Genomic DNA, 26,632 nt, shown 5'->3' with positions numbered 1-26,632 from the left:
AATAATAATTTTATATTTATTATAGGATATTTAATAGAAGTAAATATTAAAAAATAAGATTAATTAAAAAATAGATAATTACTTTATTAAGAAGTGAGATTTAATTAAATTTTTTTTACATTTTTAAATAGAGGGAGTAATCATATACCCCCCAACACAACGAGTGTGCTGCAAAGATACAGAAATTCAACAGCAAAAATCCAGGTTCGGTTTTGATGATTTAATTTGGTAATTCATCCATATTCTGATGATGTCATCGATTTTTTTAAATAAGAAAGATCATGTATTCTATTTTCATTAAAAAAGTTTTTAAAAAAGAATATATAATTTTTTTTTATTACTCACAAATTTCAATTAAAATAATCATATTTGAGACAAGTTAGGTATTAAATGTGGACACCTCTTTTAATAGGATTTAAAAGTTGGTTTGTTATATTATAAAAGGCCCACCCTTTTAGTTAGACTTGACTCTTATTGATAGGATATATAAAAATTTATTAACATTTATTCATACAGTAAAAACTTTAAATCTTAAAAAAAATTAAAATGACTTGACTCCCAACATTTGCCCAATAAAAGAAAAAAAGTGGCACCATAATTGTTTGAAGAAAGCGTCATTTAAAACCCCCCCCCCCCAAAAAAAAAAAGTTAAAATGAATGTTTTAAAAAATGTGGTTACAGAAATGAACTTTTTAGGGAATAATGATAAGTTTGGTACTTTGGTCAAAAGCTGGCCATGTTCTACACATTACAAAATAAGAAATATATTTAACGAATTCATTGTTCAATCTCGAGAAATCAGGTTATGATCCTTCCTATCACCTCCTTCTTCTCTCATCCTCCTCTTCCACAGCCTCCAAAATCTTGGTCAATTCTCTCTCTCTCTCTCTCTCTCTCGCTGCCACAAAGGTGGAGAAAAAAGGCAACTGTATTCCACAGTTATAATCCAATCACTTGGTAACTAAACTCTAGTCTCGATGATTCCCATTTTTCTTTCATTTCTTTACACAATATTATATTTCTCGTTTTCTGCTTAAAATACACACAAATGCCTCTCTCCCACCCCCCCCCAACCCCCTTCTTCCTCCACATATAAAAACACAGACACGCTTGAGTAGACAGCAGGCCTGCATTATATCCACATTATAGAGTCATGAATTGAATATTTGTTTTTTATCAGACAAGGAGGGTATGTTCTGTTATGATCGTCTACTTTTTGTACCGGCACAGAGACAAAGATCTCTTGAGGGTCTTGTTCTATGTTGTCGTAGCGGATTTCTATGTTTTTTATATTATATTTTGAATGGATGTGAAATAATGGATTAATAACAAAAGGGGGTTAATTCTTAATTTGTGTGCCTGAAAAGAAGAGAAATTTGATTTTGTGTTTAGAGAGTGCTTGTTGTATTGCAGCAACCACAAAGCGAAGAGACAAGAGGTTAGGCATGGAATCAGCCAAAGCTCCTGGAGGAGAGATTCGGAGACTTCATATAATCTACTTTCTCAGTCGATTAGGTGGTCGCATAGAGCATCCTCATCTCATTCGTGTTCACCATCTTGCTCGCAATGGAGTCTATCTCCGAGGTAGCTTCTTGTTTTTATAACTCTTCATTTCAGCCATCTCTCTTTCTGAAAATAGCCTTGATGGATTTTGTGCTTATGAATGGTCTTTAAGGAGACTTGTTTCTCTCTTAAGCAGATATCTACTCTGATACTTCACCTTCCTCTGCTTATGGCCATAGTTTTTTGTCTCTTTCTGCTTCTTGTCATCATCTTGTTCTTACTGGATTGTGAACTAAGAATGAATAATCAGGGTAAAGGATGAGCCTCTCAGACTTATTTTCTTTGTGTTAAACAGATGTTAAGAGGTGGCTCGGTGAATTGAGAGGAAAGGACTTGCCAGAAGCTTTTGCTTGGTCCTATAAGAGGTTCAATCACACATAACAATCTCAGTCCTTGTCCATTTTCTCTTTTTTCACTAAAAATTCCGTTTTGGCCTTCTGTAGGTATCAAAATTCAGGATTGCTTTTGTTTCCTTATAAAATTGATATTAGGATCATTTTTTGAGGGCCAAAATATAGTTTTGCTTTAAAAAAAAAAGGTTATCCTAGGGTGCTTCACTGGTATTATTTCAGTACATCAGAAGAATGAACTGATACTGATACATATTTGTGTGAGCCCCAAACTAATTGATATTGGACCCATGTTCGGAGGATCAAAATAGGGGTTCTTGTGTTTCTCTTTTTCTTCTCTACCAGTGCAACTGTCTATTTCTGAGATCAATTTGTAACTGATCAATATTGATTGGCAGGAGGTACAAGGCTGGTTATGTGTGGCAAGATTTGTTAGATGACGACCTCATCACCCCCATCTCTGACAATGAATACGTCCTCAAAGGATCACAAATCAACCCTACCCCATTGGGTCTGTACTTCTCTAGAAACTATAATAATTACTCTTTCCTCACTTTAATTTATCATCCATTTGTACATAAGTATGGGCACCCATAATGTTTACACAACCAGAGAAGTGTTCCTCCACTGATTTTCTAACCATGGCGTTTCCAAAAATAAAATGTATTGGATTATGCAGAAACTAGTTCACATGATGAGAAGAAAGCTTCCATTCCTAAGCAGCAACAATGTTTGACAGAAGAACCTAAGATTCAAACAAACCCAGATTCAGCAGCAGATACTCCCAGGAAAGTATCTTCAGAAATCAGCCAGGAATCTGATGGGTCAAACTTGACTGATGAATATGATTGTTCTAAGTTTGAAAGGAAGAAGGTTCCTAAACAGAACCCAGATGAACAAAATTCTGAGAGATTAACTGAGAACTACTCTTTGCCTCCTCCGTTGTATCAAAATCTGTTGAACAAGAAGAGTAGGAAACAGGGGACAAAAGATGAGATGATGAACAAGAACAAAACCGATACACCAGATGATTCATCCTTCTCTACGTCGTCGTCGTCGTCATCTTATTCTTCTTCAAAATTCTCTTTTGATAAGTGCAAAAGCTATTCAGCTAGGCGTTCTTTTGTGTTTCGCAACTTGATCACGTGCGGGAATGCTGATGTCAACGATGCAGTTCTTGTCATGTTGAACAAAAAAGAATCAAACAAGTCTAATGGTGAACCTAGTTCTGAGATTTGTAAGGCGGATAAATTGGGAGGATCAGCCAGGGGCTTTGCAAATTCATGGAAGCATCAGAAACATCAGCAATATGGAGCGAGGTGAGAAAATTACATGCAATAAAAAATTCAAGTCAATACTAAAAAATTCAAATCCAGTTTTTATTGAATTTTTTTTTAAAAAAAACATGACAAGTATTTTGGTCGATATATTTTGTTTACTAGAGAACTAAATGATAATTGTGTCTGTCATTAAAAAAAAAAAACGGAACTAAATGATAAACTCTCAGGAGAATTTACACAACTTTATTTGTTTTAAGATAAGTTCTTGATCTTGTAAATCAACTTCAACAATCAATATATACATAGACACAGCCAACAAGGTGTATTCAGTCGATAGTACTCATTGATTTTAGATATTTGTCTTAAATTAGGGCTTTTATTTTGTCCTTATGAAGTAGTCCTCAGTCTTAATTTATGAAATATTTTTAAATAAAATCACATAAATTAATAAAATTTATTAAATACACTTTATAATTTTTTTTAAAACAAAAAAATTTTTAAAATTTTTTAATTAATATTCCATTTATAAAAGAATATTAAAGAAAAAATATAATGGGAATGATAATATTAAAAAATAATTATTAATAAAATTTTATTTTTATCAAAGTGTTTTATATTTTAAAATGTTAAATCTTTCTCAAAAGTGTTTTATAATTTAAGAATTAATTTATTTTTTTAAAATTTATTTTTAAATGAGTGATGTGAGACTCATGTATTGATTTTATGAATTATGAAATTTTTTTAATTAATGTTTTTAATTTGAGAATTAATTTATTTTTTAAGTTTATTTTTAAATGAGTGATGTGAGACTCCTGTATCGATTTTATGAAACATGGAAATTTTTTAATCAAAATATCTCTTCGTAATAAGGAAAATTGTGTGATTTTGATGCGTTGAAAAACTTCGTTTTTAGCAGAAGAAGCTATGACGGGGGCGAAACAAATAGGAACAAGAAAAAGCTGGGCGACTTCATGACTCAAAATCATCCCAATCCATTTGGTGGACCAACGTGCTCGTAAGTGACTAGACATGTTGAACTATCTTCTTATCTAGCTCTTGTTACCGTTTCAGCAAGAGGGAATTGATAATTTTGTTCTTCATAGATAGGTTATTATTTTATATATTTTTAAAATTTTCATCCAACACATCCAAAATATAGAGAGAATGACAAATAAGAATCCTTAAAAAATATAAAGAACCTTTTACAACTGAAACATTAAGAATTTATAACTGAAATATTATGAATTTACAACTTAAAAGTCTTTCTTTTGGATTAATTTCTTCACGGAGGCTTCAATTGTCATTCTCCCAAAAATATATGTTTGTTACTTTATCTTCAATAATATTATAACTGTAAATCAGAAGGCAGAACTTAAGCTTCGTCAGCCATTGGTTATGTCACTGTGTCATCCTTTGTTGAGGTGAGAATGTAATAATGGAAGATAGGAATGATAAGTCAATTTAAATTAAAATAAGTTCATAGTCTGAATACCAAAATATATATCAATTTAGCCAATTCTATTATGGTCATTTTAATGGGGGATAATGGGATAACCACTTCCTAGTGGAAGGTTGTATGATACAACAAATGACAAATAGAACAAAGTCAAAATAGGTAAACTGAACTGACAAGTAGCGTAAGTTATTCAAAGTCAGATTCACAAAGCAAGTTGGCTTTTTTATACCAGTTAAATAATGTTAAGACTAATGTAATAGCAATTAAATGTCTCTCTCAGTCTCTCTCAGTCTCTCTCAACAGAAGCATGATTGTAACGTTCGATGTGATGATGCAGGCAATGTGGGAAGAAGTTCAGGCCAGAGAAAATGCATAAGCACATGAAGTCATGCAGAGGAATGAAATCCTCGTCAAGATCTGCAGAGAAGACAGCACCTCCCAGATCATCAACTTCCTCCAACACAGATTCCACAAACTTCATCCTCTTTAAAACATGAAATGCTTGGCTTCTATGTTCCATGTAGCGTCTTATTTTATAACTTGGCAATGCTCAATGAAATCAAGAGATTCTTGGATAACTGTAGTTTACATAAATAAATTGATTAAATCAATCCCCAAGAACCAGCACGGAGTTGACTTCCAGGGACACAGCTTGCTAGGAAGCAAGGAAAAGCCAAGATAACGAATAAATCCAAATAGAGGGAATAATTCACACAACAGCCAAATCTGCAGCTAAAGCATGTAACGTGGATTTAGACTAACAGTTATACACACGATCAGAGCACAGCTCAAAAATTTAAAAAAAAATAAAAGAAAAAAACTTGGGCACAAATATTTGTTGCCTGATGAGATTAGATTAGATTAGATTAGCCGTAACAAGGACAGAGATGCATCCTCGGATGAAACTTTAACACTCTTACCTACTTGTGTCAGCAGTCAGAAATGAGAAGCAACGTGTCAGATGAGAAACTCTAATTTTTTTAATTAATTCTCTTCATGAAGAACCAATTCTTCAAATACGACATTGTATCATATCTGATACACTATGTAATTTGTCATGTTGCAGAAGCTGTTTCATACCATCTTGTGTATCTATGTCAATGTCTGTGGTTCTTGGACATTTTCTTATTACTTGCTAGAGGCGATGGCAGAATTAACATGCTCTAACAGAAATCCATATAAACTTTTCCTTAGGTTTTCTACCCTACAATCATCCTTGTCTACTCCACCAACCAGAGCATCTAACCAGTGATTCACCTTCTTGAGCTGTCCAAGAAGGCTTGCTATTTCACTCTTTCCTTCCTCACTTCTTAACCCAAATCCACTATCCAAAGAACCCTCCAAGTACTTCAAAAACCATTCCTGGGAAGCCATGAGCAGTTTCTCTGCCAAACTTGCTGCCTCTTTCAGTCTGCTTTCTCTTCCTTGATCCACTTTTACAGCGTCCTTGTTCTTGGCTACTTGTGGATGCCTCTTGGAAGAAGGAACTCTTTTAACACTTGTATTAGGCTTCTGCTTGCTTTGAGAAGTGTTTTCAGTGTTCATTTTATCATGAGGATTTTCTATGACAACATAATGACATTTTTCACCATTTAAAGATTCCACTTTTCCTTCTGTCCTCAGTGTCCTGAACAGATTGAACGTGGAAAGATTAGTCTGCAAGGCAGCTTGTGCCCAACTCATAGCGTTCTTGGTAGGAGGAGCTCTGCAAAACACATCTTCACTTGTCTTTTTCTCAGGAGTGGGGATTAGTATAGAATCAAGCACCATTGTCGCTCTCTGCAAATTCAGATGAAGGTCCAGAAACTTTTCCACAAGTGATCCAGCAGAAAGTGTCTGAGAAGACTGACAGAGTTCCGTGAAGACACTGACAAAGAAAACTGAGTTATTGTAGCGGGTGAAATTATAAACCAAGGAAAGAACATACGGTGAAGCAAAGCAGAGAAGAAACAAATAGTATTGAAATACCAAACTGATAAATTTGCTTCCACATGTGACACCTTAAACAGATGATTTTAATAACCATGCAAACAAATTTAAAATGAGTACACTCAAGGAATAAGTGAAAAAACCAGACATATTTTACACATTTACTATAATGATGCGGATTCATAGATAGTCAATATGCATGTTGCAACTTGCAGGACAAGAAAGATACAATTCTCCCAATAACATGCAGGAAGCGCAGAAAGGAGTCAAAGAGCCATGGAAAAGCATACCACATGCATTGGATCACGCTATCAGCAGCTGAAGCTTCTTCAAGAGCACCTACAGCGGCGAAAAGGGCAATGTTCCTATGACTTGCAACTTTCTGGAAAGTGAAGAAAATGAAGTTAAAAATATGAACCAAAAGGAGTTGAAATATGGTAGTTCATAACAAGAAGTTGTATTCCACACCTTTCCAAGATTACAAAGAATAGGAGGAAGACTATCCCAAGCTGTAGACGGATCATACTGAGGCTTGATGTTGAGAGGCACTTTAACAAGATTGCTGTGAACATTACCCACAGAAGGCAACGACTTGGTTCTTTTTTGCTGAGGTGTGCTCGTCAATTTTGGAGAAAAGTTCTCATTTTTATTCTTTAAAGGTGAGATAGTTGGGTTTGGAGACTTGAGTGGAGAATCAATTTTAAGAGAAGCCTTCTTGTCAATCAACTACAGAAATATCTAATTCATAAGCTCCGCAAAAGTTACAAATAAATAATAGTGGAAAATACAAGGGCAAGACTCAAATAAGTTCGTTAATAAGAGCTTCAAAAGAGAACAATGCAAGTGGACATTTTGTGCAATTCAGCCTACATAATTGCCATTTAGTATATAGCTCGCCGACATGTCATAAATTTATAGAAGAACTTAGTGGCAAGCATCTAAAATCTTAATATAATCTTTTGCCAAAAATAAGCATTATTATTACTCAACAACCCAAGGGCCTACAAAGCGACCATCGCAGAGATATTAAACTCACACATTGATTAAGTGCTCCCTTAGGCAATTCACTTGACATTGTCCTCCGACATTTTTGGCTAGGTCCACTAATAGTTAAACCAAATCAATTATGAAGAGATATACAGATATTTTCAAGTGAGTTCTACGGAAAGTTGTGCTTGGCATGCTCTTCATTATGCGTTCAGTCATTTTCTCTTGTGCGTGTTTTTTCTCATATAATGTTCATAGTAATCATTAAAGGCTTGCGATAATCTGTTTACAAGGCCCCAAAGTAATAAAGTTTTAAAAAGCAAGAGACTGATGAGGGCCCTCAGTCATCTTCAATAGCAATATCTTAAACAAAGTTTATAACAAGTGTATATAACCCTTGGGTTTAACCACCAAAAAGAAAGAAATTCTCGAAGTTACAGCAAAACCTTTTACTTCAGACAATACTTTCCCAAATAGAAACAGAGTAACGCCACAATGCCAACAGACAAAGCAAAAGGGAAAAAGAAAAAGCTTTCATTTTTCAGATAAAAAGATGAAGAAGAGAAGGAAGACCAAGAAACGCACATTTGACGGAGTCGAGGTAGATTTCGATTTGAATCGCGACGTGGGAGTACCAGGACCCTGATCCCAAGCCCTTCTAGCTGAATCCAAACTCAATCTCCTCATCTCCGAAGCCTTGTTCTTTAATGGCGAACCTTTCTTCGACTTTACCTTCTCATCAACACCCACCATTTTCTTCACTACATTCCTGCTTCCTTTCTTGGGTTTTCTGAAATCGAGATTTGAACCAATAGTTAGAGAATCACTTGAGTTCAAATCTACAGGATTTCCAAGACAGGGCCTTCTGTTCGGAACAGGTTTCAAGCCGGAAAGAACAGGAACAGGGGAAGTTGAGTCGAGGTCGAGTCGAGCGACGTAAACGAACTGACCCAGTTGGATCTTGTCGCTGTAAATCAAATCCACATCCTCGTCAGAAATGGAAACGTAAGCGGAGTGCTTGGAGTCGGAGACTTTAAGGAAGTACCCTCTGCTCTGCCAGGGATCGTCTCCCCCGGCGAAACAGGGCACAATCTCGATCACCTGAAGCAGAGCAGAACGGTGCTCGCCGGTGACCCTCACATTCTTGTTTCCGGCATTCTCCAGAAGCTTGGAGAGCACTCCCGGAGTCAGAGACGCCATGGAATGGCTTCTTGAAGCTCCTCTTCTCCCTGGAAGGCGCCGAGTTTAGAAAAGCAGAACAAGGCGCGCATTGGGGGTGAAGAGTGAGGAGAAAGAGTCGCTGTCGAATCTCAATGTGACATGGGAGACGTCGCAGCTTTGGCAGAGGAAGACGACAGGTGTCAATGGAAAGAAGTGCTTTTTGATGTAACTCGGCGATTGGAAGTTCAAGAGCAGACAGAGAGAGTTCTGAGGCTTATGCCTACAAAGCTAGTAAGGACAAAATCGAGGAGGCTCTTGCACGAAATATTAAAAAAGCCGCGAATGAAGAAGTGCTCGTATTGATTAATATTTATTTAATTTAATATATTTTGTTCAGAACGTAATTTGGATAATATAATGTGTTGCCATGCCCATCCATCCATGATAATATGCCAGTATATGCATATATGCCACACTATAATGAATAAGAAATGTAATGATTAAATGATTAAAATATATTTACATAAGATTTGTGTAATAATTGCATTTAAAAGACTATTTTATATTTTAAAATAATTAATTTTTCAATTCATTTTTTAAATGTAATTAAAAGTTAACTCTTGAGTCCATTGGTTGGCTCAAAACTTTTTGTATTTTATTTGTTTAATTCCACTCTAATTTATTGTGTAGTCTAATTTCATCACATTATAAATAATAAAGCGATGCTAATGCTATACTATATTTTACGACAAAGAAATAAATATATTTATGAGGTTTTCTTTCATTCTTTTATGGGCAGAGGGAAAAACTAATGATCACAACGACTGATAGAGGGTCAGAGAGTCACAAGGGAGTATCAGGGTCATCAAATGATGGATTGAAATCACCGTGAAAAGCTTCAAGTCAGTGAGATTGGCGTGAAATAATTAAATAAATAGAGGGAATTATAAATAATATTGTTTGATTTTTTTTTAATCGAAAATATATTTTTCATGTATATTGTGGCACTGGCAACAGCTAGTCTCAGCATTAACATTGGCCATGCAGGCTGCATTCAGTTTTAGAAACTTTTAAATCTTTGGTATTAGGCCCTTGGCCCTTTATTTTTTAAAAATATCTTGGGAATGTACGATTTCGTATGCTTTATTTATTTGTTTTTTTTTTAAATCTTATTAGGTTGTTTATACTTCATGGCTGTTTGGATTGCAAAATTAATTGATTTTTTTGGGGAAAACTATAGTTTCAGTGAAAAACTCCCAAACACCACAAATTATTACTAATCAATTATTTAGACTTGAACCACGTTTTGTTATAAGCCATGGGTTGGTAGCTTCTCTCAATCCATTATTCATTTAGGTTTATGACAGAAGCAGGATTACAAAATGGGTGGTATAGATGAATGGGAGGAATATTGGGTCAAGAAGTAAAATGACAAAGATATCTTGTCAAGTCTGGTGAAATTTTTTCCTCTGTTATTTTCTGCACTTTCTATAATTAATCAAATATATAAGTTAAATAATATATTTTACTTCTTTAATAAAATTTAAAAAATTTAGTAATATTATATATAATTTTATTAATAATTTAATTTTTAAAAATAATGTCTTCATGATAATTTATACAGTTAAAATTAATTCTGATTAAATTATTTAAATATTTAATTCTGTTAAAATTAATTTCAGAAAAACAATATCCAAACATATTACATTATAATATTAATCAATTATAATCAAAATAATTATATTAATTAATTATTTTTATAATCAATTATATTTAATTGAAATCTAAATAGGCCCTCCGTCTTTTAAAATTTTTACATCTCCCAGGAAAAAAAAATGAGAGACACCCAAGTTTATTGTTGTGTGAAGAAAAATGATGACACAGGTTCAAAATAGAATCTATTGCGAAAAAAGGCATTAAGACTTATCGTTAATATAATTTAATTCAACATAAGTGAGTTCTCAGTCTCAAGGTCCAATCCAAGTTATTATTTAATATCAAAATAGAAGAAACATCCTGACAGAGCTTTCTCCTCATTAGGGCTCCACCAACCTTGGATGAAAATTAAATAATAGAATCAAAGTGATTGTAGTGCCTTCATGGGGCTAAAATATATTAAGAAATTTTATTACAAATGTTTACTGTATGAAAAATGTTGTTTTCCTCATTTTTCCTTAATTAAAAATTTTGTTTACCATATCATATCTTCATTTCTCCTTCGAAAAACCACTACAGATCCAAAAGTCGCCGACCTCAATCGTAATCGTCGAGGAGAGGATCTTCAACACTTAACAGAAATGAGGGTAGAGACAGTTCTTGCTGACGAAGAGACTATCCTGAAAATCAGAGAGGAAAGAAGAGAAGAGACATCCGAAATCGCTTCGTCGAGACGATAAAAAGGCATGGCAAATGATAAACTGATAAACTAACTGCAACCTGCTTTGGTATCATAATATTATTTTGAAAAGCTTACTTTAAAAATAATTATAAAAAAATAGAACATAGAGTTGATTAATGCGATGACCCCACAAATGATGGATTATGGAATTGCATGCCTGCCTCAGGGACTGACTAGGAACTTTCCTTGTCTTTGAGTAACCTTTACACTAATGAGAATCATGTTCTACGTAATAATACATGCAAAGCCTTACGAGATGTTGGGCCCTCTATTTCTAAACTTGTAACATAACCTTTTTTTTGGCTATCCAACTTGTATTTCACATTCATGGGTCCACCTAAGCTAAGCCTACCATCACCCTGGTTTGGAACTTTCACAAGCTTAAAATAACTCGGCCCAGCCGGCTTGAAATGACCAAGCGGTAAGACCAGATTGGGGCTAGGTTTGACCTTGTTCAAAATCACAAATCACATTTCCAAAAATAAAAACAACTGGAATACGATTCTGTCATGGGAACATAAGTATACGGACAGATGATATCCAAAACATCAGTATATTAGGCAGAAGAGCTATTTATATTTATAAACTTTATTTTACTTGTGAAGTTTTTTTGTATAGAACTCCTAACAAATTCTTTCATGCTTTTTTTTATTTTTGGAATGGAAAGAAAATAGACATGAAAAAATATGGGAGAAAACTACTGAAAAAATATTTTGCACCGTTATTTTCTCTTAATTTTTTTTTTAAGATGGGAAAAACTGAAGCAAAATTTTATGCTAAGAAAAGAAAACGTCCTTTTCTTATACTTTTATTTCTTAACTTCTTTTTCCTTCCTATTTTCATATATCCCACCCGAAGTGTTGGGCTGATTTTTCCCCCCAAGTATGTGAAGCTGCATGTAGAAACACGGTATCAAAATATATATATATATATATATATATAATATCATAATCAACAAAGGTTAGTCTCAAATAGGACCTTGTTGATAAGTGATATATAAATATTTTTATAAGTACTTTTTGAATATAGAGGCATGCCTTACCTAATATATAAATATTTTTATAAGTACTTTTTGAATATAGAGGTATGCCTTATCTAATGAGTTCTCAAAACCCAACTTACTTAAGCTTTTTTCTTAAAAAAAATGATATTATAGTGTTAACTGAAGCTAACTAAGATGGTAAGGGTGGAGTAGAGTATAGGCAAGGGTCATAGGATTCAAACCCTGCAATATATTAAAAACAATGCAGTTATTATAGTAAACATGGGATATGAGAAGCCGAACAAAAATTTAAAAAGGTTAAGGTGTGAATAGGTTTTAGTGCAAGTGAAGAAAGCTGAAGAGGAATTTTGCTTCTTCCACAAAATTTTCATTTTAACAGCAACCAAACAAACAATCCTTGAGAAAGTAAAGAACAAGGACTTTCAAAATGTTCACACACATACACAGAGGCCTATAACTGGGTTAGGAGAAACAAACTTTGAAATAACCAAACAACTTCAATTCTTTTGGGCAAGTGATAGAAAAATTCACCAAGTTAAAAAGGACAGAACTTGATATCTTTCATACCTTAAGCCAGAAATTAAAATATCACAGAAGACATGCATTGTAAGGAAAACTTTATCTACCCATGTCCTTTTGCTTTGGCTTTATTCCCATTTTGGTTTGTTCCTCTCCATCCTGCTCTCTTCTTTCCACCATCCTCTTTGAGAAATAGAAAATGATACGGTAATTGCAAGAATTTATGATTTTTTTTATTTCACTTTAATAGCTTGCAACTTTTTTTTGGTAATTAATTGTTGAGTATTTTTCTTTTGATCTTATATTATTTTACGAAGAATTTAAACTATTGGTGATTTTGATTTCACTTATCATGTTTCCCTTCTTTTTTTGGTTGTATTTTAATTGAGTTAAGAAAGATCCAAGGTGACCGATGGGAGTCCTAGATAATATGATAAATTAAGGTTCAAAATCTTATTTAAAGAGATGATCATGTTTAATGTTTTATTGTACCTCGAACATAACTAACTTCAATAAAAGAACACTTATATGGAATTAAGAAAGACCCAAAGGCGTGTTTTTTACCAATGTCAGGATCCCCATATAGAGAGAAATCATTCTCTTTGTTTTTTTATTCTAGGGTGAAAAAATAACCTCTTTATAATATTACCCCTATAAATAAAAGTAGCGAGTATCAATGTTATTTATTTGAATAGGTGTGTGTCATAATTGTGAGAAGTATACAAGAAAATTATAGTCAAGGATTGTTGGAGGAATCTTTTTATAGACAAATAACAAATAATTTTAAAATTATACTACAGGATTAAGAAATCAAAATGTAATTAAATTTTAGTGTAAAAAGACAAAATTTTTCCTCAATTTAAAAAAAAAAACTCCTCAATCACCAAATGTCGAAGCTCAAATGCCAATAGTCGAATTGACCATTTGAGCTCCAGCAGCAATAGCTAGACCACAACCGGAGCTTCGATGTCGATCACTAAATCAATAAGGGAGGTAGACTATTTTTTTAAGGTGGCTAAGGTAAGGTTTGAACCTACATTTTCTTGGTCACCAAAAAGTTTGTTAGCCACTAGGCTAACAAATTCTTTCACTTGTATAATGCAAAGTTATATATATATATATATAACTTTGTTTTTACTTTTCATGCCAATATTTATCAAGAGTTCAATGGTTATTTGTCATTTTATAAATGACTATTTGTAAAACTACTAATAAGACTTGTTAAAAAAATTAATACGCACTGATTTTTATAAATGCTTACTTGTTTTTATTAATAGGAATGACAAGTTTTCATTAGCAATTTAATAAGTAATTATTGGTAAGATGACAAATCTCATTACTCACTTTGAAAATTTTTCCTCATAATTTGATAAGTAAATTTTAATAAAATAATAAGTTCATATAAGCTTTTGACATGTAAGCTTTTAATAATAAGAAAAGTAAATATTTATAAAAAAAACACTCCATATTAAATTTCTTTGATAAGTTTTCATTAGTAATTTAACAAAATAACCATTTATGAAATGACAGACCTTGTTACTAATTTTGAAAATTTCTCTTAACAATTTAATAAGTAAATTTTAGTAAAATAGTAAGTTCATATAAGTTTTGACATGTAAGATTTTGGTAATAAAAACAAGTAAATATTTATAAAAAAACACTCCATATTAAATTTCTTTGATAAGTTTTCATTGATAATTTAACAAGTATCCATTTGTAAAATAACAAGTCTTGTTACAAAGTTTATTTCACAAATGATTACTAGTTAAATTATCAATGGGAACTTGTCAAATAAATTTAATATGAAGTGTTTTTTATATAAATTTTTACTTGTTTTCATTACCAAAAGCTTACATGTCAAAAGCTTATGTGAACTTATTATTTTACTAAAATTTACTAATCAAATTATCAAAAGAAATTTTTAAAGCTAATAACGAGACTTGTTATCTCATAAATAGTTACTTATTAAATTGTTAATGAAAACTTGTCATTTCTAGTAATAGAAACAAGTAAGCATTTATAAAAATTAATGTGTATTAAATTTTTTAACAAGTCCCATTAGTAGTTTAACAAGTAGCCATTTATAAAATGACAAGTAACCATTTATAAAATGACAAGTAATCATTAAGTTTTTAATAAATGTTGGCATTAAAAGTGAAAATAGAGTTAAATATATATATTTATATATGTATATATATAACTTTGTATTATATAATTAAAAGAATTTGTTAGCCTAGTGGCTAATAATTTTTTTGGTGGCCAAGAGGATGTGAGTTTAAACCCCACCTTGGCCACCTTAAAGGAAAAAAAAAATAGCCTACCTCTCTCATTAGTTTGATAATTGGCACTGTAGCTCCAATGGTGGTCTAGCCATTGTTGCTAGAGTTTAAATGGCTGGATTGGCCATTGGCGTCTAAGCTTCGACCGTTGGTGGTTGAGGAGTTTATTTTTTAATTGAGGGGCAATTTTATATTTTCACATTAAAAATTAATTATATTTTGGTCTCTTAATTCTGCAACATAATTTCAAAATTATTTGATACTTGTCTGTCCATAGGTTCCTCAAACAGTCCTTGGCTGTAATTTTTCCAAATTATGTCATGTATGGTTCACTGGAGCTGGGCCAGGGGAAACATGGTGACGGTCCAAGTACACTAGGCCATGGCCCATTAAACACTATGGAATTTCCCAAAAAGTTTGTTGTCATTTCCTTGTTATTAATTTGGATCTCCAGGTTCATTAAGGAAAAAAGGGTTAATCTTTCATCTTTCACGAATGAGCAATCAGAAAGCAGACATTTCACCTCTTTGAAAGGCCTCTAAACTAACCAACTCCTTTGGTTTGCTCTTTAAGAAACTCAGCATCACCACACTTCTCTTCTTCTTTATCATTCTTGAAGGGCTATATGGTATGTCTGATAAACACTTCATAGTTGCAGAATATATAGTATCCACAAGCCAATATCCAAACACACTCCAAGCTTGTGTTTTTTTCTTCTTCCTCAGAAAATGAACTCTCTATCCCCAGCAACCAAACACAGATATGACATCACCATGTCCAGAAGAACCAGAAAGCAAACATCTTCTGAGAAACCCAGATCAGATGCTATTGCTGACTCAAAGAACAGAGACAATGGCATTGTGGTGTCTCTGGAGAATCTTCTGCAGGTGAAAGATGGTGAAGAGATTAGTGATCATAAGAGTTTGAAGCAGCTGATCAGAGGGGATAGTGAGACTAATCATAATAATAATAATAATAATAAAGGAAGGAACTCACTGGGACAGCACTTCCATGAAGAAGAGAAGAATCTGCAGGTGGTGAGGAAGAACCAGAACGATAGTGTTCAAGAAGGCTTGAAGTTCAAGAAACTGGTGAGACGTTATGCAAAGGTTCTGGGCCACATGATGAAGGCCAAGAGAGATCCTCATTTAGGTGAATCTGGGAAGAAACCTGTTTTCAAGTTACCCAAATAGAAAATTTTTTGTTTCATCATCATGATCATACTTCTTCTCTTGTTCTTCAAGCATCGCTTGTAGATCAACTTGGTTTTTCAATCATTTTCTTGCATCATCTGAATACTCTGGCTGTCGTTTTTAATAGCATCAAGTTAGTATTTTTGCCTTCAATTCTGTTTGTGTTAGATTTGTTGTGTTATCGAGTGTGTACTTGTTAGCGATCAGACGAGTATATAAAGATATATGTTGAATCTAATTCAGCAAGATGATATGTATGTGCCTGCGTGCGTGTGTTTGATGGCAAAATGACAACTTGTGTATTCGAATAATTTAGAAAATAATTGGAGAACCAAATTAATGTATGAACTAGTTAGTTTGCTCTGTTTTGAATTCTTGTTTGATTCTTGAGAGACCAAATACCATACAAGGATTGTTATTTCCTGAACAAAGCAATTTACTAAATTTGCCTGAGATATGTAGTAATATTAAGTTTCTAGTAGAAACTGTTATTTTTCCCTTATGTAAACTAGTAATTTTGTTCAAATCGATTATTAATATGGTGCTCTTTCTCTATTTGTTTTGTGGAATCTGGGGGAAAGCAATTTATTGAACAAAGTGGTCCAAGTTTATTTCAAGAAGTTTTGTTGGTTTGATTTTGATATCCACTTAAACTTGAATTCAAATATTTTTAGCTTAGAAGACAACTCTAACGTCACTGAATCAAACCTCATCATAACAAAATAATCAAGAAACTTCAAGCGGCTCAAACCCAGATAAAAACTTGTGGATGACAATAAATTTTTTGTTTTTTTGGGTTTTCTGAAAACAAGTTTTGATGACATTTCTAGATTTTTCATTGAAATCTTTTCAGTGATAACATATCATAATTAAAAGGTAGTAACACCTTTCATGAGATTTTCTCTCAGTACTAGATGTCATGGAAAGTATTTTCAAACACCAATAGAATTGCAATATATGTTTTTCATGTCTCATGATAATAAATTAGAAAAACATATATCGTGTTCTGGTTCTATAAATTAGTCAATTTTCAGAATAAATTGATAGTTTTATACACTAGTTACTTTTATTAAAAAAGTGAAGTAGTATTAATTAGCCTTTTTTCAAAATCATCCTCATTTACAACTTACAAAAATTTTCGTTTTTAAAATTCATGCTTTCAAGTTTTAACTAAGGAGCAACCCACTCACTCCCTGGATATCTTCTTCCCTCATTCCAATAAAGTTGTAATATTCTAACAGAAAATGTTCGTACAGAGTTTGACAATTTCGACATGCCAAAAGAATAAGGCTTTTATAGTTTTTACATTATACACATTCAATCTAGAATGCGTAAACTGCCAGCATTGTATCAGCAATATTCACGTTACGGATCTGACAAGTAACTCTCATGAAGAATCATCATTACCCATTCATTTACCTTGTTCATCACTTTACACACGCACAGCACAAACCAAAGATCCTACATCATATAACTTAATCAGCAAGATTGTCTATTAGAACTATAACTTTCTGCTAAGGATCTTGAGAAATAACCCAGAAAATGCAGAGCAATCATCTTTCTCCCTTCCTTAAGACTTCAACGTGGTGTTGAATGTCAAAATATTACAAACTTCCTGTGACTATTTTTTCAATTTGAGACCTTCAGGTACAAACTATCTATATGAAACAGTGAGAGCACTTTTCTTTGAATAACATTTGGAGAGCTTACATATATACATTCATATTTTTCAGACAAATTAGCGGAGATTCAATAGATATAAATATCTTGCTAAAAAAAATGAATAATTTCTCGATGGCTTCAATGTATAGTGCCTTTGCGCCACCTGATATATCAGTCAAGTGAAGCAGAATGATGCTAAAATCTTCATGGACATTGGAGGACTATACTAACAAGGGCTCCAACAAAGGCCTGGGACGAGGGTGAAGATCCATAGTGAAAGTGACTATAAGTCCAACCAGTGAACAAATTGCTGGAACGAGTCCCAAACCAAATCTTGTGATTGACACGGGGAATTGCATTCCTTGAAGTTGAGGGGAGGAATCTGCATTGATGATTTGAAAGACCATGAACTCAACTTCTCAAAACAGTTTCTGCAGAAGATACTATAAACACAAGATTTTTCTAACAATGCTACTGATGAGTTCCTTGAATATCAGAGGATGAAGATATTAGCTCATCTAAGCATTTGAATTTCATACTATTGAACGTGAAGCATCTTAAAAAATCTTCTTTGGAATATATGTTCAGTAATACGGTCAAGTATCAGTTCAATCAAACTTTTACATGAAGCAACATAAACTGATTTGTCATGTTCCCCCGACAAACACACCCCAATGACACCAAAGTTCATTAATCTTGAAATATCGACATAGCATGGATCAACCATACGCTGTGCTGAAGCATTGATAATGAGAGTGAGAAGTGGGAAGCAATCAACTTCTAAAGCTTAAGCTTTTATGTAAAGGCTAGAGACCCTGATATTCCTGACAAGTACCAATCTAGTTTGGTAGGTTTATCAATACAAACTGCAAATCTAATTACAATCACGTCTTTGCCCCAAAATTAAAAAGCAAGGGTTATAAATTCTAGAGAGGCATTAACCAGAATTTACTGACACACAGAAGAAAGTAGCGAAAGCGGCTCACAGAAAATAGACAGATGAAGCATCCAAGCATTCAGAACTAGAATTAAAGCAATAATGATTGTTTAACCAACTTACTTTGATAAGACTGAAGAATATATAAAGCAATCCCACATGACATTTTGTCCAAGAAGCTCAGTGATCCACAAACAAATGCACAGCCATTAAGATCCTCTCCAATGAGAAAATTTTGCATGCTTACTCCAGTCACCTATTGTAAAAGCCAATAAATATCCATGTATCACACATAATTAATTTATAGTAGCTTGTAATATGCTAGTTAAAACCAGCGACAGTATATCCATCATAGTGTTTTCTCTAATTTACAAAAATAGCTAAAATTTAAAACCAAGCAAAAGAAGAATCCTGCGTTCATGTCACTTCTTCTAATTAACAATGTATACTTAGAACATAACTTGACAGAGCAAAGGAAGAAGAAAACAAGGAGATTTATAACTCAAGTATTCTTGAGAGGTTATAAATATTTAAACTTTCTTTGAAGAATTAGATAAGTTTAACTGCTTGTGCACAACAAATCCCTAGAAATATGATCCTTTTTTGTTACTGGGAGTGCTTCATATAACTATCAGTATGAGGTTAATAATGAACAGCTTTTATCTTATTGTTCTGCGAATTTAGTGCCAGAAAAATTTGGAAGAAAAATATGAAAATGTAATTGTTAAGTTACCTTCTCATTTTTGGGATAAAATAAGTTACCATCTTTAGTAATGATAAAAGAAAGTTTATCAGAAAGAAAGAAGGAATATAAGCAAGCATTAAAAATGGGAATTATTCTTCACCAAAATCAATAATTTTAGTCTCTTATCCAGTTTGCTGTTTCATCACACATATAGTTCTGGAATATGGAAATTCTTATAAGGAGTGGTAAACTTCCATAAGATAATTATTTACTAGTCAGTATTTGTTCCAATTTTTATCAAGGGACCAAGACACAGTCACTAAAATATCCAATTATCTGAAATTTTGAGAGTTGGGAAATTGTTACTAAAATAATGCAAGAAGTCCAATCAGTTTGCCCCGCCAAGTCAAGCAACCTGTGGCTAAGGCAGTTTTCTCAGTAAATATGGCCACAAAAAATTGATCCCCCTTACTTCAGATTTATTTTGTTGACTAATGTCAACACATCCAGCTAACAAGTAAAATGAAAAGTACAACACTGGCATACTATCTTTTGCTTTTTCTTTCGATAAGTAAATGATGTGAAGATAATGTCATACCATGATCAGTGCATTTGCTATGCCCATAAATACTGATGCTATGTACATGGCATAACTCATATGTCTGGGTAAAAGAAGAACCACTAGGCCACAAAGCATCCAAAGAATGCCTCCAGCAGAGTAATAGGCCTTAAGACGTGGGCCAGTCCATGCAATCTCCTGAAGGGAGGGAACTAGTTTAACAATGGAAATTGACAAAAAGAACATTGAAATATACAAGAAGGATCCATTAAGTGTCTTATTTTATATGGGGACCTGTAAAAGAATAGATACGATGAAGCTGCAGATGTAGATGATAGCAGGAACCTAATTCCATCATCAGATAACATAATCAGCCATTAGCGTCATGATCCAAAGTACATGCACTCAGCAGAATTAGTGACTTTTAAAGCAAATGAAATTTGTCAAGTACCACAGCTTTGGCTGATTGGCCCATTTGTAGATCATTGATGACAAAGAATGCAAGGTATGCCTGCGGAAAAGAAACCATTCTGATGTTTAGATATACCATTCATCCATGTGTTACTGTTAGTTTTCTTTGAAAATCCAAATTAAGCATGTAATTTCTCTTTTATTAATGTTATAGGCATCAAGAATGCAAGGTATGCCTTTGGAAAGTTATGTTGCAAAGCTATGTTTGGCACCTGGAAAGTTAGGTATGGAAAGGGAAACGAAGTGGAAAATGGAGGGGAAATAACCTCATGATAAAAAGGGGCAGAGACAGTGTTGAGTAAAACAAGGGCATGATTGACAATACATAAACTTCCTGTTTTTCATGAATTCCTCTCCATCTGCCTAGTACCTAACATGATCTAAATATATTCTTCCTCTAGACTAAAAATAAAGCTTTTCTTTCCTCCTATTTCAAGGTCACCAGCATAAATAAGCAAGAAAGGATGAGTACTAACCTGCGACACGTTGACAATTAATCTTGTGAGGACATAAACAAGAGCAACTTGATAATATAAAACTCTCTTAAACCAGTAAACCCATGAAATCCTTGCGTGAACCTTTCCTTGTACCCCAACTTTCAACCTACAAAGAAAAAGACAATAATTTGTCATTTCTCTCAATAGCTATAACCATAGAAGCAACCCATGTTGTGTAACAATTTTGGTAAGAAGATGATAGAATTATTTGAATTATCGACAATGGTTTCTAGGGCTTCATCAAATATAATTTATATAGTCATATTGGCTTTTACTTAACAAAGTTTGTATATGCTTCAGCAGTTGATTAATCTAACTTTAAAATGTAGGCCTTACAACTTTTCTCTCCCCCCTCCCTCCCTCCCTCCGCTTTGCCAGGGCAGGGGGCAGGGAGTGTGCAATGGGTTTACTCCAGCATTATTTTGCCTCATCATTACTCCTAAAGGTCAGCAAAAGTGATATCTTAATAATTCATCTATAAGATAAACTTTTCAATTGTATGGTATGACTACTCTGATTAATCTGCATAGAATTAATTCTAAAAATGGAAGGGGGAAAAAAAAAAGGCAAGTCCACAAGCATACCTGGGCTCTTTGGTTGCAATAAGAAATATGCCCACAAAGCAGCATCCAATAAAAATTGACAAATATGCAATCCAGCGGTACTGCTCATTTGCAATAGTAATATAATGGTTATGCCCAAAATAAACTCCACAAGATAGGTTGAAAAATTTAGAACTATGCATACCTCATTCTCAACATCAACATATGTTCTTACAGTATTGACATTGAATACCACGAATGCAATTACATACAGGCTGAGATTGGCAACCTTCAAAAGATATTGTTAAATATATTAGTAATTCATATCAATAAATTAATAATTAAAATATCTTTTATTGGATTGCATGCATTTTTTACTATTTTAGTGGAGGGATAGGGGAGGTATGAGGAACTTTATATCAGAAAAGAGAAACCAATGAAATTTACCATGGTAAATGCATTGCGACAGCTAGCCAATGCCACCCTGCTTGAAGAGTTTAGAGTGATGCAACTAATCATGGACCTATCATATCAACAGGGGGGAAGCATCAATAATTCTATATTTCTAATTCCAAAAGTATGTAAGCTTTTTGCCCAAGAAATTTTTTTCATCTGCACAGGATATGTAGAACGAGTTTGGAGCTTCTTGATTGAAGGAATTTTTTAATGAATCCACTTGTTAAGATTCATACACTACTCCATATAATTTTGAGACTTTTAAGTTCCTGATCACAAGTTGAATGTAACGCAGAAATAATCAACATCATATATCCAATATAATAAATTAATAACAATTCATTTCATTCAAAAGTCCAAGAGAAATCCTGACAAAAAAAAGAAAGAAAGAAACTGCCTATCTTCTGTTGTTATCAAGTAATTTTTTTCTCCTCCCAATTTCAGGAAAGAAAACTTTGTCAAAATGCCAAGATGTCAACAATATGAAGATTATTGAAATTCCTAGCTTAAGCTGACAAGGGGAGGGATTAAGTAACACTTCAAACGTAACCTTCACTATGAGCCAGCCATTTTTGGTATTTAAGATTTTGTTTTTTAATCAACATTTATTTTTAAGATTTGATACTATAAATGAAAACATCAAATGGAAAAAGATAAACTTGAGGAAATTATTACATGTGGGACACCTGAGTAGCAGCCCAGCCCACATTGAAGATTGCAGCAAACACACTGTAATTCACAGTTTGAAATATTGATGAACTGGAGCCAAGGAGTTTGCATGGTAGACAGTTCCCAAAAACAGAAGAAAATGAAACAGCCACCAACAAAGATCCTGCACCATGCCATATCTTGAAATGTCCAAATCTGTCCATCTATCAAGCAAGGCAAAAGAAATAAGTCTTTCTAACCAAAGAAGGTCAGAAAAGCTCAATGAAGAGAAAATAATCAATAGTAACGAAAACAAGTAGGCAAGAAGTAGAATAGTATGAGGCAATTAAAATCAAGTATTTGAATTGGGGCTGTAAGGAAATAGAAACAAGAAGGTACTTTGATATAATAGTAGAAGGATTTAAATGAACTTAAAAATTTTATCTGATATTGAAAGTCTATAAAATAAACTCAGGTAGGCAGGATGAAAGTTCAGCTTAACTCAAAAGCTCTAAAGTTAGATCACTCTAACCATTACAAAGTCTAGAGCAATATGAAGATAGAAGTAAAAGAAAGGGGAAAATGTTTAAATACCAGTTCACCAGCAAAGATGGTAGAAAATCCATCAGCCACCTGACCAGAAAGCATCACAATAGCTGCATTCCTATTAAAAGAAGGGGAAATGTTCATCAAAACTAGAAAGAAAGGAGAAAAATATGGAAAATTTAAACAAAATTGTTTAGCAGCAAGACCAAGATTTCACGGCATTGTGCAAAAATTGATTGCATCTTCCATTTTGAAAATCATATATTATGTCAATATATATTACACAATATTAAAACAGCCTGAACCAATGATCCATGAACAGTAATATATCTTTGTCTATTACATGCAACTTCCTAAGATGGGGAAAATGACACAGCAAGCATATTTTCAAAATCTCACCACCCAACTTGGCTTACTGCATCTCATTGTCGTCGTTTAGCTCTATCAAAGAACATTTTTCATTTTGCAATTTAAATTAAACCATGTGCTTGTGCACCCAACAGTTTAACAAGTAATATCAAATTACCAGCCAACAGCAGTTAAGTTTTCACTTACTACTATCAACGAGCAGTTGCGACATCAGTTCCACTGTTTGACAAGTGCAATAACAAAAGGAATAAAAAAAGACACTCTTGAGCAAGTTGTACCTAGGTGAAAATCCAATATCCGTCAAGAACAATAATAGGTAGGTAAACCAACAAGCAGCAGTTATGTCATTAAGCATGTGTCCCGTGCCATAATAGAAAACTGGCCATCTTCCTAGGGGCTTAGTATATGACTCGTCGTCTTCAACAACAGTACCCATCAAAGCCCCTTTGATAACCTGCAAGGTGTAAATTGATACTTTAGCAAGAAAGCTGAAAACACAATCCTTCCTGAAGAAGGAACAGTCTCATTTATGTCTGGGTTTCTTCTTCTTCTTCTTCTTCTACTAAATTTCTGAACAGTTATATCCACCGTCTACAGAATAAGCTCAAAATTGAACCTAAAGCTAAATAAGTAAGGAACTGAATCTTTAAAAAATGAAGTCTCTTGGAAATTTATTCATTTTGATTTCTGCCATAAAGAATTTCTTTGGAAATGACAAGCAGAAACACCAACAATATCAAACATAACAGAACATCTCCTCCAATATACATAAAATTAAATGGTGACAGCCCTCAACTTGTGTAAAAAGGAAATTGTCCTGATCAACCGACGACTCAATAAAACATAGAAAAGAAAAGAAATTATAACATTCAATTTCTTCACTGTAAAGCCTTTTCTCACCAAGCTCCATTTTCTTTTCCAATATGAGTTAAAGCCTAAAACCAGGTCATCTTTCAGCAGCATAATAAACATAAACATCCAAGAAGACATAGGGAAAAGAAAATATCCAAATAACGGTCAAGGTAAAGCTGGACAGCGAAAATAGTATGCATATTAGAAAATATCAGCAGCAGAACAAAAGCTTTTATGACTCCAATAATTATTTCTTTAAAACACACAAACACAGGGGAAAAGAAATATAACCCAGAATTATATTCAGTATTCAATCAACTGGGTCATCGAAATTGCGTAGATTCATCAGAAAAACCACCACCTGTCTAACACTCCGATCCCTGCGGAATTAACTAAATCCCCACAACCCCCCAAATTCTTCTTCTGAGAATACCCAGAATAAGGAAATACGAAATTGGTACGTGTTCAGGAAATAGGTATAGACTAGAGAATTATACTTACAGGAATAAGAAGCGTAGCTACCAAAGGAAACCCATCATGATCAATCAGAGATAGCCGTCCTTACAGTTGAAGTGCAACTGAGAAACCGAACCAAGTTGATAGAGGAGGCAAAAAAGAAATGTGACCTTCTAAGCTCTGTGGAGGGAATTTCCAAAAGGATAGGCAACCAGCATCCAAATTACAGTTGAATCTAAGACAAGCAGCTGCATTTTTGTCCTTTTCGGGAAAAAAGATCTTTTTTTTTGTTAGGTAAACGTGTTCTTCAAATATTCGCAGTCATTTTTTATGGGAGATACCCAGTTACGTATTAATAGGAATGGTTGTTACATACATACTATTGGTCAAAATCGATATATTATAAAATAATTTAAAAAAAAAGAAATGACAATTAAGGACCACTAAAAACATTAATTTTAATTAAAGACTATAAAATTTTAAAATATCAATTAAGGACAATGGAAAAAAATTATAGTTTGTCTTAAATACGCCTGAAAAAAAAATTCAATTGTGTTGAAATTTTAATTATATTGTTTTCACAATATATATTAGCAATTTTTTTTTATTTTGGACTAGTAAATTTTTAAGTGGAGTTAGTAAATTCTACCTCACATTAGTAAATCTCAATTTAAACAAGTCATTTTTTGTTAAACAATCAATTCTTAAATGAGGTTATATTTTTTTACAATATATGTCAGACATTCTTTCAAGTCGAGTCAGTGAATTTTTAAGTAGTTCTTTTTGTTAAACAATCGATTCTTAAATGAAGTTTTATATTTTCATAATACACGTTAAAATTTTTGTTAAATTGGATTACTAAATTTTTAAGTGACGTTTTTGATTAAACAATTAATTCTCAAGTGAAATTTTATATTTTCACAATATATGTTAGTAATTTTTTTAAGTTGGGTTATTGAATTTCAACTTGTGTTAATAAATCTTACCTCATGTTAGTGAATTTCATGAGCATTTAAGACAAATTAAATTTTTTTTATCTTAATTTAGGACCATGATTCTTAACCAATATTTTAAAATTTTAGAATTTTTAATTGAGATTACTATTTTTAGAGGATGTTTAATTGTTATGTTCTCCTAAAAAAAGCAGGCATCTAAAACTTCATTGAAGGGAAGATGGTGACCAAATTAAAAAATTTAAATTATCTTATTGCCATTAAGTTTAAAATTTTGATCTTCATTTGCGGCTGTGAGCGGTGGGGATAGCGTCTGGATCCCACCACCTCCGTGGATTATCCCTCGCTCCCGAGCTGATGGAATCTCGCAGTATCCGAAACGCAAAAGGGTCCCACAGAGTACGCTATTGAAAGAGGAAGAAAACACCACGTCGTAATGTGATGGCACGTGGCGTTATAAATTGTTCGTTGTCGACTTGCAGGCTTGCAGCTTACGATATTGGTTGAAAGTGACACAAATGAGAAAGCAAGATTCTAACAAGTTTATTTAATTTAAAAAAATAATAATAAGTGTGATCATAAATTTTTAATAAACTATTTTGAATAATAAAACATAAAAATTATATGTTCATTTTCTTTATTTCACTTGATGGCAGGTGAATGAATTTTGTTTTAATCTCAGGATTCACTAAGACTATTAGAATCAGGACATGTTCAAAAATGTTTAGAGCTCTGCCCGTGAACTTGGAGCAGGTAAATGAATTCTTGTTTATACTGCGGCTGGTCGAAAAAGAACATCGTATTGACAGTATGATTGTACGAAACGCTATAGTTATTTTTCCTGTGATTGATGAAATGTGTTATTTTTTTCGTTTAAAAAT

General features: G+C 33.1%; 4 protein-coding genes across 6 annotated transcripts; 2 read left to right on the top strand and 2 right to left on the bottom strand.

Moving 5' to 3' along the window:
- The first annotated feature begins 907 nt into the window (after positions 1 to 907).
- Positions 908 to 5,208, top strand: LOC129315341 (protein SOSEKI 1-like). 3 transcript variants are annotated; one of them, XM_054958974.1, is made up of 7 exons: positions 908 to 957; positions 1,414 to 1,584; positions 1,859 to 1,928; positions 2,312 to 2,424; positions 2,593 to 3,232; positions 4,107 to 4,208; positions 4,987 to 5,208. In XM_054958974.1, exons 2-7 carry the CDS (start codon positions 1,446 to 1,448, stop codon positions 5,144 to 5,146), a joined length of 1,224 nt encoding a protein of 407 aa, XP_054814949.1. In that variant the 5' UTR covers positions 908 to 957; positions 1,414 to 1,445; the 3' UTR covers positions 5,147 to 5,208. The 3 variants fall into 3 exon arrangements, with proteins under 3 accessions (XP_054814949.1, XP_054814950.1, XP_054814948.1); XM_054958975.1 differs by lacking the exon at positions 908 to 957 and adding an exon at positions 1,110 to 1,189 and having other exon boundaries at positions 4,110 to 4,208; XM_054958973.1 differs by lacking the exon at positions 908 to 957 and adding an exon at positions 1,110 to 1,189.
- Positions 5,044 to 9,135, bottom strand: LOC129315340 (uncharacterized). The gene is made up of 4 exons (XM_054958972.1): positions 8,151 to 9,135; positions 7,047 to 7,304; positions 6,869 to 6,960; positions 5,044 to 6,516 (listed from the first exon to the last, which is right to left on the bottom strand). The coding sequence occupies exons 1-4, from the start codon at positions 8,763 to 8,765 to the stop codon at positions 5,778 to 5,780; spliced, it is 1,704 nt and encodes a 567-aa protein (XP_054814947.1). The 5' UTR covers positions 8,766 to 9,135; the 3' UTR covers positions 5,044 to 5,777.
- A 6,300-nt stretch (positions 9,136 to 15,435) lies between these two features.
- LOC129314808 (uncharacterized) lies at positions 15,436 to 16,562 on the top strand. Its single transcript, XM_054958240.1, has one exon. It carries the CDS (start codon positions 15,654 to 15,656, stop codon positions 16,116 to 16,118), a length of 465 nt encoding a protein of 154 aa, XP_054814215.1. The 5' UTR covers positions 15,436 to 15,653; the 3' UTR covers positions 16,119 to 16,562.
- A 930-nt stretch (positions 16,563 to 17,492) lies between these two features.
- Positions 17,493 to 25,029, bottom strand: LOC129315558 (uncharacterized). The gene is made up of 13 exons (XM_054959349.1): positions 24,844 to 25,029; positions 23,769 to 23,944; positions 23,170 to 23,239; positions 22,603 to 22,799; positions 21,919 to 21,994; positions 21,677 to 21,760; positions 21,514 to 21,593; positions 20,909 to 21,035; positions 20,413 to 20,472; positions 20,256 to 20,306; positions 20,001 to 20,159; positions 18,841 to 18,973; positions 17,493 to 18,162 (listed from the first exon to the last, which is right to left on the bottom strand). The coding sequence occupies exons 2-13, from the start codon at positions 23,924 to 23,926 to the stop codon at positions 18,002 to 18,004; spliced, it is 1,356 nt and encodes a 451-aa protein (XP_054815324.1). The 5' UTR covers positions 23,927 to 23,944; positions 24,844 to 25,029; the 3' UTR covers positions 17,493 to 18,001.
- Between the last annotated feature and the right edge of the window lie 1,603 nt (positions 25,030 to 26,632).

The sequence above is a fragment of the Prosopis cineraria genome, unplaced genomic scaffold, assembly GCF_029017545.1.
Source record: "Prosopis cineraria cultivar Desert tree isolate PC_DT_omini unplaced genomic scaffold, ASM2901754v1 PC7, whole genome shotgun sequence".
Classification (NCBI taxonomy): Eukaryota; Viridiplantae; Streptophyta; class Magnoliopsida; order Fabales; family Fabaceae; genus Prosopis; species Prosopis cineraria.
Note: the sequence above shows the minus strand (reverse complement) of the source record. Positions and strands in the feature narration are given on the sequence as shown.

Bases quoted from the DNA above. Each gene is read 5' to 3' on its own strand.
- LOC129315341 (XM_054958974.1), top strand. From the start codon at position 1,446: ATGGAATCAGCCAAAGCTCCTGGAGGAGAGATTCGGAGACTTCATATA. The intron at 2,425-2,592 runs GTCTGTACTTCT...TGGATTATGCAG, and splicing joins AATCAACCCTACCCCATTGG to AAACTAGTTCACATGATGAG. The intron at 3,233-4,106 runs GTGAGAAAATTA...CTTCGTTTTTAG, and splicing joins CATCAGCAATATGGAGCGAG to CAGAAGAAGCTATGACGGGG.
- LOC129315340 (XM_054958972.1), bottom strand. From the start codon at position 8,765: ATGGCGTCTCTGACTCCGGGAGTGCTCTCCAAGCTTCTGGAGAATGCC. The intron at 7,305-8,150 runs GTGCGTTTCTTG...ATATTTCTGTAG, and splicing joins CTACCTCGACTCCGTCAAAT to TTGATTGACAAGAAGGCTTC. The intron at 6,961-7,046 runs GTGTGGAATACA...TTCACTTTCCAG, and splicing joins TTCTTTGTAATCTTGGAAAG to AAAGTTGCAAGTCATAGGAA.
- LOC129314808 (XM_054958240.1), top strand. From the start codon at position 15,654: ATGAACTCTCTATCCCCAGCAACCAAACACAGATATGACATCACCATG.
- LOC129315558 (XM_054959349.1), bottom strand. From the start codon at position 23,926: ATGGGTACTGTTGTTGAAGACGACGAGTCATATACTAAGCCCCTAGGA. The intron at 22,800-23,169 runs GTATTTAAACAT...CTTGCTTGATAG, and splicing joins CCATCTTTGCTGGTGAACTG to ATGGACAGATTTGGACATTT. The intron at 18,163-18,840 runs GTAAGTTGGTTA...TCATCAATGCAG, and splicing joins TATTCTTCAGTCTTATCAAA to ATTCCTCCCCTCAACTTCAA.